Genomic DNA, 12,689 nt, shown 5'->3' on the forward strand with positions numbered 1-12,689 from the left:
CCATGCCAACATGTCCTGGGCCACCGTGAAGGACCAATCAACTGAAAGGCTCAGAGAAATGTTACGAGTGTGTCAAACGTGTTGGGGTTGTTTAGTTTGGCACCTTTTGTTCCAGGTGAGCCCGGCGCAGCGACACCTTCTGCTCCAGCTTCTGCTGCTCGCGCTCGTGCTGCGCCTCGGTCTGCATCTTGATCTTGCTCTGGTAGGCGTTGAGCAGCTCCATCTCCTGCTGCAGCTGCTGCCTCAGGGCCTGGCACTCGGCTTCCTGGGCCTCGTCCAGACGCAGCTGACCACGGCCGACCCGGACCACGACAGGGGGGAGGGAGGGAGGGTGGAGGAGTTCATGGATAAGACACATAGGAGGAGAGAGAGAAGAGGAATAGAGATGGAGATAATGGATAGAATGGATGAAGAAGATGGAAGAAGATGGAAGGGCAACAGGGACAGAAGGGAGAAGGAGATGAGGAGGACGGGATGAAGTGAGATTGTAAATTAGGGTGGGACAAGGGATGAGAAAAGAGAACAATATAAGATTTGAGGACAAGAATTAGCAACTGGTGGAGAGAGAATCTCCTTCAAAGATCTTAACTTTGAAATATACCATCGTGCTTTAATAAGAGCTCATTATCGATGATTGAACAACGACCACGTGAACTTCTCTGGACTCACCGCCTGCGAGGCCATCATCTCGTTGATGCTCTGCTCGTACTGCTCGGCCAGGATGGCCAGCTTGCGTGTCTGCTCCTCCTTCAGGGCCTTGAGCACCGTCTTGTGGTCGGCCTTGGGCGTGATCTCCATCTGGTGGTGGCGCAGGGCCTTGTACTGCTTGGTCTGCACCTTACACGTGTCCTGGAACTGCTTCTTGATCTGCAGCTCCAGAGCCTGAAGGAGAGAGGACAGACAAAAGAGAGAAGGTGCTGATCAGGTTTGGAGTCAACGGTTTTGATTGTTTGTCTTCATTATAGTTTGTTGAGATAAACCTTCAGAATTCTGCTGCTAAAGGTTAAACCCCAGTTCAAGTCTTTGTTTTATCAAAATGACCACCAAGGAAGTTATGTTTCATTGCGTTTGTCTTAGTCAGCAGGTTTACACAAAACAACTGAACGGATATTATTGAAACTTGGTGAAAGGATTGTGTTTCAGCTTTGTAGCAGATTCGATTTAGGGGGCAGATCCAGGAATTAATTCTCACCTTTTAATCAGTGCGAGATTTGTCCATATTGTTATGAATCTCAGAGATTCTTCATGAAAACAATCAAGACATATTAAGGGGAGGGATATTTGTGAGTGTGTGAAATCTGGTGCAGCTTGACTGAATTCTAGGGAACTGTTTGGCCTTGGCTGAGTGCCACTCTATTTTTCAAATAAATTTGTTACATCCACGTTTCATCACTGTCAAACACGACCCAATTTATATTCTAAAAGACAAGAACATCTTTGTGAAAATGGATCTGAAAAGGTTTTGGTTTGTTTTTCAAGCCCCTCTGTCTTTAAGACGATAACCAACCACACGTTAAAGATCCTGCAGTGAAGACTTTCTCTGCGTGGACTCACTTTGAGGTTCTTGGGCTGCTGCCGGAGCTCCAGCACGTGCTTGCGGTGGAGTTCACGCTCGCGCCGGTTGTTGTACTCGATCTGGTTCTCCAGCTCCGTCTGGTGCTGCAGGAGAATCAGGTCCATGCGCAGCTTCTGCAGGGTCTTCAGCTGCCTCTGCTCCAGCTCCTGCGTGGACTCGTCGTGGCGGATCAGCATGGCGTGCTCCATCTCCTTCTGGGTCTTCTTCTTGTTCAGCTCCTAGGAGGCAGGAATCGTAGAGGAGGAGGGGGCATGGTTGACTTGCTGTAGGTGCTACTGATTATTATTATTTTAAATGATCATTTCCCCCAGTAGAATTCAATTTTCTTCTTTGTTCGTTTCAGTCTCAGAACATTTGTTGCCATTATCAACAAAATCCATAAATATCACACGTTAAATCTCCATTAATTTGGGATTTAAAACGTTTGTGTAAAATGTGTATTTTCCCACATAAAGACTCTTTACACAACAGCTTTTCAGATTATGACATTGCAGCGACGCTTTACTCCAATAATCTTCTTACAGTTAACAGGAAACGCTTCATTGATCAGATCTGAACAATGGCTGCAGTTATCAAGGACACGCTGCCGTTTTCTCAGAATTACTCCGGGCCTTGTCACAAACAATAAAAACTAATGAACAGGGATTTTATTTTGAAAGTGTTTTGGTGGAACTTGCATCTTGAATTTAACGATTAATTTAATAAATTCATATATATCTGTTCTTCCCACCTCTCGGATCTGCTCCTGCTCCAAGTCGTGCCTCTTGATCATGACTTTGCGTCTGAAGGCGCGACAGTTCCTGTCGTAGAAAACCCTCTGCTGGCCCAGGAGCTGCGCCTCCTCCTCGGCCTGGGAGTGCTGCATGTTCTCCTTGTGCTTTGACAGGCGCTCCTGCTTCTCCTTCTTCGGTGTGCTGTGGTCCTCGTTCATCTCCTGAGAAGAGGTGGAAGTTCACACACAGATAAAGGACAATGAATGATGGGAATCTGTACGAGATTTATTCGACATGTTGGGTGGGTAATTTATCTGAAATTTAAATTTTGGGCACTGTATGAGGAACTAATTTGAGGATTAGTTAAAACCAGTGAATGTGTGAAAAGCTGATTTTCTTTACTATTATATTACATATTCTACATGATCTGAATGTGGAATAAAAAGCCTCCGTGCACGTCAACATTATCGTGTGTTTGTGGAGCTTATGCCAAACTCCAGCTGACCTTCTGTCATGAACCACAGCTGACTTTCATATGGTTGAAAAGCGCCATCAATTCAGCCGAATCTCTCCCTCCTCTGTATGAGTTCTCTTTCTCTTTCATGGGCTTTAAGGTAATCTACAACTCGCGCTAATACACTTAACACACGAGCCTGATCCTCGCTCTCTGTGGTGTCTAATTCCGTTACAGCCCTCAGTTGGTGGGAAATATCTCTCCCTGCCAGAGACGCTTTCTTTTAACGGCGCTGACCTAATTTTGGTCACTTATCTCCTAACTGAAAACACAGTGCATCACACTCGCGGCCCACAGGAGTATCATCTGGACTCGGTTTCAAGGCTGCGGAGGCACATAAACGCTGCTCTGTTCGTATGGATTTGTGGGTTTTCCTCATTTGTGTGTATATACATGTGTAGGTACACGGTGAGTGGGCAGTGTGACTCAACACAACTTTCTAAAAGACCACTTTGGAGGTAGTGAATGTGAATGTTTGTGTGGAGGAGGGCTGATTCAACTGGACCGTGTGTCACACACGAGGGAGAAACGCACAAAAGGATGAAAAAAAAGAAAAGAGCAGAACGTGGGGCACCTCCTTTATCTTCTCCTTGCAGAGTTTGTACTGCTTCTTCTGATTATCCAGGAAAGTGGTCAGCTCCTTCTTCTGTTGGGCCACGATCTGCTGCTGGAACTTCTTCTCATCCGCCAACGCCGTCTTCATCTGGGGGGAGGGGGGGGGGGACAGGGAGAACATGGGCGAGGAGCAGTTAGCTCAAATTTTATATATTTTTTTATACAAGCAAAAATTTACTGTATATATCAAGATACATATAAATAATATGATTTCAATGATTTTCAGGAAAAAATACCAAACGTGAGAAGCTAATTTTTTTTTTCATTCTGAATTTATTTCCTGTTTATTTTCCTGATTAATTGTTTTCTTTTAAATAAGTTTAAAAAGGTTTATTATTATTTTTAAATAAAAAAAATCAGTGAAAAAAAAATATATGATATTTCCAAGATATCTTAGCGGAGGATTTATGGTTTTAAATAATTATGAAGAGAATATCATTGAGGTTTGTTTTACTCCCGGTCACAAAAACAAATCTAGTGAAGACGTCCCCTTGGTCTCAGGGAAATTCTAAACATTCTATTACTATTTTTAAATATTTTTAGAATTAAAAGGTTTGTGCCCAATTTCTTACCATAGAGCTGCTGACAGAACCCTGCATTCCTTATGAATCCACATTTAAATCCACTAGATCCAGATGTTTATATGAATCCTCATGAAATTGCACAAACTCGTCGATTTCAACCTTTAAAATGTTGAATCTATTCCCATAAAGATTCACACAGAATTCTCTGAGAAGCTTTTGGAATCGCAACGTTGAAGAAACTCTGCTTCCCTCTACTAAACGTTGTGTTAATCCATCCAGTAGTTTTTGCTTAATCCTGCTAACTATAAAAAAACAAAACTCCACCAAGGAGGAGGTAATAATTATATAATGATAATAATATTTATAAATAGCTGCAGCCCCTTTAACTGCTCATGTCTTGTTTATTTACACGACGATCAGTTAAAAACTTCTGGCTTTGAGGTGTTTGGTTGGTTCGGGTACGATCGCAATTGTTTTAGTTTTTTTTAATAGAAATTCAATAAAAAGATGATTTAACCAGAATGTAATAAACCGTTGGTGTAACAGAGCGATGTCTCACACACACTTATGACATGTGACCTTGTGGGTTTATTTTACTGGTCTTTATTAGCAGATAAACTATCTCTGTGGCCGGGGGGGCACACCACACGCTAATCACAGAGATACACAGCTTGTTTTGCAGAGCGTGACATCTTCTGACCTACTTCTGCCCTCGTGTTTCATCATATCGATCATTGGGTGGCAGCAGAGTGTTAGGTCTCAACTTAACTCTTCTTTCACCGAGCGAACAATAACATCTCAAACTAACCTTGCTCCAGAAACAGATTCTTAATAACTACAGCAACATTTCCTCCCTCGAGCCAACTGTTGCACGTTGTGATCATCTGTGTAATAACTTAGAGAGTTTACTGCACTTGTGCGTCCGCTCGTGTGCAATAACCCCGACCACCCTCGGACAAAGCCCACCTCCTTCTCGCTCTGCACGGCGTGGCGCTTGGCCAGCTTCTCCAGCTCGATGTAGGCGTTGTTGGCCTGCGTCTCCACCTCCTTCTGCAGCTTGAGCCGGTGCTCGTCCATCTCGGCCTTCAGCTTGTTCTCCAGGGCGATCAGCTGCTTCTGGTGCTGCCGCCGCATGCGCTTGTAGCCCGACATCTGCTCCCGCAGCTCGCTCTCCTGCTCATGCTCGTGGATCTGCTTGGTCACCTGTGGAGGAAGAGGAGTTGGGAGATGTGAGCGCTACCGACAACTGATTCAGGAACAGACTTAAAACAATGTTGTTGTACATACACAAGAAATTAAAGGGTTTTAAAATACAGGGTGAATCAAAACTCCAATGTTCAATCTGTCACCTGCTCATTGTAAATATGCAGCAACAATTTTTCCAGGTCGTCTTTTGGTTGATGAGTTGGGTTGAAAAAATTATAAATTTCAGATCAGCTGCTGTTATCATTGAGAATCTTAAAAAGTTTACACAAGTGATTTAAAAAAAATTAAGACTTAAAAAAGAAATACTCTGAAATCCGTTTAGCCGTGAGCCAAACAAAAGCTCTTTCATTTGACCACCGCACACACAGTCACCGCACAGATCAGGAAAGCAAGAAACTGATTGTGTTCAACCCAGATGGAATGAGAAATAAACAAACACAACTGAACATCTCCATCATCACATTTAAATCCAAATTAAGGATAAAATTGAATATCTGAACAGGAACATCATATTTTTCTCTCTTTTCTTTTTACAAAAACCTACATCCGACACACCGACCTGAGCACAGAAAGGATTCTCCACGTCCAAGTAATACTCGCTCCGCATCTTCTCATAACTTCCACCTGAACTCCTCCGGCCAAACATGATGGCTACTTTAGCCAAGTGCACCAGCATCCAGGAACCTTGTGCAGCATCCTACGTCTGACAGAACCTTGTCTCCGCTCCGATGCCACCCTGAGACCCCCCCACCCCCACACCCCTTTACTGGAAGAGGACCCCCCCTCACTTCTCTCCTTGGTTCGAGCCCTGGGCACGCAGCGGCAGTGGCAGGCGTGTGAACTACGAATGAGGCAGGCCAACTCCGCAGGCCAACAAGAGCACAGAGCGGCTCTTTAGTCGGGCAAACGCTAAGCGGCGTACAGCAGGTGGGTCACATGAATACCTCATTGAGAAGGAGTGAGAGAAGTTGAAGGGGGGAGGTTGGAGGGGAGAAGGCAGAGAGATAAAGGGGAGGGGGGGTGGGGGGTTGCAAAGGAGAAGCAGCAGATGGAGAATGACTATAGGAGTTAGAAGGTAAGAAAATTGAAATAATGAGAAATAAAGTAAGAGGGGAATCTAGAGGGAAGAGGTGGAAATAGATGGAGGTTCGAGCTCCGCTCCGTAATCTGTGCTGAATCAATACCCTTACTGTAATACTGCTGCTCCCAATCCCAGGCACTTGCTCCGCTGCCACCCTGCACGCGGCCACAAAGGACCAAGTCACGTCATGTGATGGCCTCTTTCACACAAGGCTCAGGCCCTGCAGAGGAGATCATATTCAGATGGAGTGGAGGGGCAGCATGGAGGCGAAAGGTGAAGGTTCCAGTGGGAATTTCACAGCTGAACTAGGTTGTGTTGCTGAATTAGCAGTTTGAGGAGGTCTGTCTTAAATTACCTTTGTGTTGCACTGAGAGGACGTGATTTGCTGAATAGAAGAAATGTGCTGATTGTGGCAACACATGGGTAACTATATTTGTGCTGCTAAAGGGCTTTTCTAAATGAATAGGGGCATTTATTTTGAGTTTGAAGGTTTTCAACCCTGACAGAATTTGGAGGAGAAGTGGAAGAAGCTCTGCAGGACACTGGAATTGTTCTAAACCAGAAGATAAAAACACGAGTTGAACTGGAAGGACACCAGAGCTCAAACCTCCGCCAAGGCCCAACGGTCTCCTCATGAAACCACATTGAAATGCACTAGATCCGGATTTGTGTTTGGATGTTCACCAGATTTCACTCACTCATAAATATCACTCGCCTAAACATGTCTTTCTTTTCATCAGGATCCATGAATTATTCCCTCAGAAATAATGTTGAAAAATACCCAATCTTGCAATATGAAAGAAAAAAAAGTATTCCAGGATCTTCCCCTTGATCCAGATCCACACCAACATTTAATTGGTTCTTTCCTCACCTATAGCACTTCCTTCTACCAAGGTTTGTGGGAATCCATCCCAAAGATTAAACACAATCCTGCAAACTAACTAACTAACAAACAGACAAATATGAAAACAATATTTCACTAATGTCCTTCCTCATTACATGAAGTTAGGTCCAGTGTTTCTGGCTGTTTGTCAGGCACCAGACAGAAAAAGAAGAACTGTCTGCACGTTGAATGTTAGTACAGATGTATAGTAACATATGGTGAAGTCGTCTGGCTGAAGGAGGGAAGTAAAAAACCTCCACAGACCCTCATTTATTGCCCTGTTTTCCTGTACATAGACAAACTTCATATTCTCATGTATCAGCTCAGGAGGGAGGCAAACGCAAAAACTGTGCATCTGGTTTAACCACAAGCTCTGACATCTACCTGCAGGAAGTCTTTTAATCCATTTTCTGCTAAACTCCATTAAAATATATTGTTATGGGTTTAAAGCTGATGGGGAAGAAGAGTGTTTAATAACACTGTTGTCTCTTGTGCCACCTCAAGCTTCAGTCAGTTACTTCATCTGACCTATAATAACCCCTGCCCCCCCCTCTCACTCCACTCGCGCCTCACATTCATTCTCCTTCTCGTTTTTTTTTTGTATTTTCTCCCTTCTCGTCCTTCATTTACATCTGCCTCGATTATATCTCCTTAGTTTGCACTTTCTCACCCTCATCTTTTATCTCTTCTCCTTTTCTCCTGAACATTTCTTTTCTTTCTTCACGTTATATCAGACTCTCTGCATCATGTCACCTCTGGGTATCAAATCCTTTCACCCTCTTTTTGTCTTGTCCATCTTGTCCAGATTTCAATCTGTGCTGCTCTTTTTTTCTACCCGTTTGTTTATCTGTCTTTCTCTTCTCTGATATCTCGTCTGTATCCTCCTCCTCCTCTTTCCTCCTCCTGCTGTGACGCTCTTTCATTTCATTCCCGCTCTAATGTCTTTGAATCTCCCTCCATCACCTTGATTTCCTCCTTTGTCTTGAAAACACGAGCACACTTTTCGCTCTCAAATCACTTTCCCTTGTGAGGATGCATCTTATTACTTGCAGGTTTTTCATTATTTCCTTTTTCTTTAAATTCCGTTCTTCTCGTTCATGATCTGTCTCTCTCTCTCTCTTCCTCTCTCTCTTCCTGTTCTCCATCTTCATCTCTCCATCACCCCTCACCATCTGGACCCCCCGCTCCTCTCTCTCCCTCTCTCTTTGTCTACCTGCTGATTCCAGTCTCAGCGAGTTGAGGCCAATCTGAGTACGTCTGCGCTCAGGAAAAAAAAAACATGATGTCATCTTTTTCAGCGCCGGCGGGCAGGACCAGCACAATCGCACGCTGTGGTTTACATGATGCTGTCTCTCCTCAAGACTTCAGTTACACAGAGCTGCCGACACAGTGTGTGCCACCTCGGCTGCTCAGATTCTAAATTGAATTTAATCCACAGCAAATTACAATGAACCAAACAATTTTAAAACAGGACTGGGTGGGTTAGAGCTCTGCAGCATTCTGACAACGCTTCTGTGATATTAAAGTGATTCTTAAACAAATGAGTGATGGAAAACGTAAGATCTCAGGAGAAAGAGGAATTGTATTTTTCCTTTTTCATTGTAATGTGAGTAGATGTCACAGGATGTAATCGCTTTTCTTATGTGCTTATAGGAAAACATTTCTTTAAACTTAAGGCTTCTCCTGTAACCCATTACAACGGGTCACTACTGTTGAACTTAAATAAAGCCCAAGTATCCCGGATACAGACGTCGCCAACTTGCACTTTAAACGTCATTTGAGGGTCAGTCTTAGCTGTAAATCATGACTTTGGCGCAAGATGGCGGTGTTGGTTTTCAATAGTTTTTGGCTTCATTTCTATATAGTGGGAGGAAGTGTGGAAAAGGTCATTAATCTACAACCTATAGCTGCTTTTCCACTGATCACAAAACCCACTAACATCTGGCTTTTGCCTTTTATAGGGTACAATCCACATTCACTCCCCGGTCAGATGACTCCGGCAGACGAGGCTCCAGCTCTGATTGGCTGTGATGGAAACATGACACCCAGGTGACTGCACCTTCTCCTGTGTGACGTTATGGTGGAAATTGAACTTCCAGGCATTGGTGCTCACATAGCCATGAACATTTGTGTACTTTTTGTTTTTAGCATGTTGGGACAGCGATTCTTTCTTCACATCGTGCAAGTGAAGCATGAGCTCCTGAATCTCTTGCTCATTCACGAACTCGAACATGACTCACCGGGAGAAAAACATTTATATTACACAAGAAGGTTAATCACTTTGACTGGTCGACTTACATGGAGTCAAGACACTGCCTCATTTTAAAGGGTCACAAGTCAAGAAAGGTTGGGAAACCAGAGTGTGGAAGCTTCTGGAGATAAAACTGAGACAGTGTTTCCTCCCGAGGGGCCACTGAAACAAATGCTTGACAGAGTAATGACCTTATTTTATACTTTTTTGGTGAGGTCCCCACAGAAGGAAAAGTAAAACAGCAAAGAGAGGAACCGTATATCACTAAGAAATGTTTCAGCGTGGATTCTGACCCTGGAATTTGATGATATGTTTCTATTTTCAACCCTCATACTTTAGTGGCTCCAGCGTTGATGTTCACTGGGAATGTAGAACGGCCAGAAGGAATCATACACATCCTATCAATGTCTGTTTTAAAGTTATGAGACGCTACAACTGTAATATAACTATAAACACAATAAATCTCCAGTGGTGGGTGAATAATACACACACAGCCCCTGATCTATCAGTGGTTCACGTGCTGGTCAAGGACACACACACAACCACACATACACACTGCCTTGCTTGTGTGGTCTGGTTTAACATCTGACAACAGACGAGACTAAAAAATAAAACCACTAGGTCATGGATGGGTAAACACACACACACACACACAAACACACTCTCATACACTTACACACAACACCGCGACTACTTACTAGTTACTAGAGCTGGTTTCCATGACAACAGACAGGGAGGGAGACATAGAAAGAAGGAGAGAGAGAAAAGCCCACCCCCTTCAACTGAGAATATCTGAGACCGTTGGTTTATCAAGAGCAGGAGGGGGAGGACGGGGAGGAGAAGTAATGTGAAGCATAGTACAAGAGGAGGAAAAAGAAAAAGAGTGAGGTGAATAACAGGGACGAGGAGGAGAAATGGTTAATTGTGGAGCCGGAGAGAGGTGAAGACCAAAATATAGATGGAGACGAAAGAAAAATAATGATCAAAAGTACAGAAAACAAAGAGTAAACATCAGAGAGTTGGTGAAAGAAGAAGCAGAGAGGAAGGAACAAGGAAAAGACAGATCTGCTAAACAACGTGACAAGAACACATTTTTCCCAGCGACGTCACACTCAAAGTCCACGTCCTTCACAATCAGTGACAGAAACAAAACAATTCCTCATCTATGATCTTGTGTACTGCTGCAGTGTAAACACAACATCGGTGAGATGTTGATTTTTTGATTTTCTCCAAACAACACACTTTGTCCAGGTGAAGAAAATGACCTCTTAGGCACATAAAGCACGTTTTGCTAAACTCACCAGAGAGGCAGATTTGATGGTGGCGAAGCGGCTCTGGTTCTTGTAGTTCTGAGCCTGACTGCTCTTGTCGGAGGAGGCCGGCCTCAGCTCTGGTCGGTGGTCTCTGTGGAGCCCATCGTCCCAGTTGTACTGATGGTCCTGAGGAGAAGTCACAGAGTTTTCTTCTTTTAATGAGACTGAGGTGAACAAGTCATACATTGTTTCCCTGGGAAGTTATAGAAGAGACGGACTAAGGTGATAAGGTTGAGCTGATATGTCAAAATTTAAAGATGACCAACATTTAAACTTGTGGATTTCAGAGTTTGAATCGTTGGATTCATTTTGTTAATGTAAGAGCAAGTCGACAAAATACACAACATGGGTCCTAGTAGAATTGTAACACATTATGTTTAAATGAGCCATATTATGGTCATATTCATAATTTGTGTTATGACTTGAAAAGGTTTACACGCTCGAATGTTCAGAAAACCCATCACTGTCCACATACTGCTGCAGCTCTTCTTTTCAGGCCTCAGCTCTTGCCTTACCGAGCTTTGTTAGGAGGCGAACCAGACTAGCTGTCAGCTGTGCATAATGCAAATGTGGGTTAGTGTGATGACATGTGACATCACAGTGGTTTGAATGACGAGGTGTTTCATGTGACTCACAGACTTCTGGCTTTTTTAATCTTTCAAAAACTTTGACATTCAAAACAAATGAAAAATCATCAAACGTCTCCTTTGAACTCCGCATTAGTAAAACTCTTTAAATAACAAAATTTCCCATTAATGTTTAATCACACGACATCTAATTATCAAAAGGAATCATCAGCCGTTGCTGAAACTGTGTCAATTCGAACCTTTCAAAACACGATGAAAAGTCTAGACTAGACCCCCCCCCCCCACAGCTCGAATTCAAAAACAGACGTTTTCCGGAACCTGGGACCCGAGAGTTGATTCATGTGAGACGGGATCTTCATCAGCGTCTCACAACAATATGTGTCACTTTCATTTGTTCTCAGTTCAGCCCCCTGAACTTGAAACAACACACCGACTGTCTGTGCGTATTCACACACTGTCAAATCTCAGAGAGCAGATGAAGAAAGAGAATGACGGAGCAGCGACAGCCCTCTCTTCACAAATCTTTCAGTCGTATGTGGTATTCAATGAGAATGTTAGGCATTGTGTTGACCTGTGTGTAACGTGTGACTGTGTGTGTGTGAGTTGTAAGAGCACGTGTGTGTGTGTGTGTTGCTTGTCGACATGTGTACACAGCCTTTGTTCTTGGAGTGTGAACAGTGTCTGTGATGAACTTGAAGCAGTCTGCCAAACAGTGAGGACTATGTCGATGGTTTCCATGGTTTCCGGGGGGAGGGGATTACACACACACTCGTGAAAACAGTGAGAAAAAACCCAGAGGATGTTTTCAACGAAGCAGTGTGTCGTTTGTCATTACCACATAAAGAAAGTGGCGTTGGGTTTAACTGAGGATTACGATTTTTACAAATAGAAGTACATGGAAGAGTACCACAAGAATACTACTTCCATCCATCCACTATCTATACTAGTTGGCTACAAGGTTACATTATGGTGGCCAGGGTCGATGAACAGAGACAAACACACTTACTGGCAATTTAGAGTCTACAGTGTATCTGACAACAAGTCTCTGGACTGTGGGAGGAAGCTTGAGTTCCCACATATGAGGAGAACATGCAAACTCCACACAGGACGACTCTGTCTCGCCCTCAGGTTCAAAACTAGACACATCTTGCTCTGAAGATACTTGACCACATCAAATAAGAAGAAGTTGCTCTTGTTTATAATCAATTTACTGTATTTGTCTTATTCTTTATCAAAGGGAATTCAAAAAAACAGAATGGAAATCAGTAGAATGAGGAGTTTAGAATACGATAATGTGGGAATATAATAATAATAATCCTTTTTTAGATCCACTATAAGGAAATCAGACTTGTTACCAGCATCAGGAGATATCAGCAAAGGGGATAAAAATATATTGGCCATGACATGGTTTCGCTGAAGGGGTTCC

General features: G+C 43.3%; 1 protein-coding gene across 1 annotated transcript in view; it reads right to left on the reverse strand.

Moving 5' to 3' along the window:
• taok3a (TAO kinase 3a) overlaps window positions 1–12,689 on the reverse strand; it is a 61,520-nt gene that overhangs the window by 3,081 nt on the left and 45,750 nt on the right. The window contains exons 14-20 of the mRNA XM_061070928.1: window positions 10,665–10,802; window positions 4,909–5,145; window positions 3,378–3,506; window positions 2,307–2,510; window positions 1,555–1,794; window positions 670–882; window positions 104–286 (exon numbers count right to left, since the gene is read on the reverse strand). Coding sequence (XP_060926911.1) covers window positions 104–286; window positions 670–882; window positions 1,555–1,794; window positions 2,307–2,510; window positions 3,378–3,506; window positions 4,909–5,145; window positions 10,665–10,802 — 1,344 coding nt within the window. The remainder of the gene's footprint in view (window positions 1–103; window positions 287–669; window positions 883–1,554; window positions 1,795–2,306; window positions 2,511–3,377; window positions 3,507–4,908; window positions 5,146–10,664; window positions 10,803–12,689) is intronic.

This window comes from Limanda limanda, chromosome 5 (assembly GCF_963576545.1).
Source record: "Limanda limanda chromosome 5, fLimLim1.1, whole genome shotgun sequence".
Classification (NCBI taxonomy): domain Eukaryota; kingdom Metazoa; phylum Chordata; class Actinopteri; order Pleuronectiformes; family Pleuronectidae; genus Limanda; species Limanda limanda.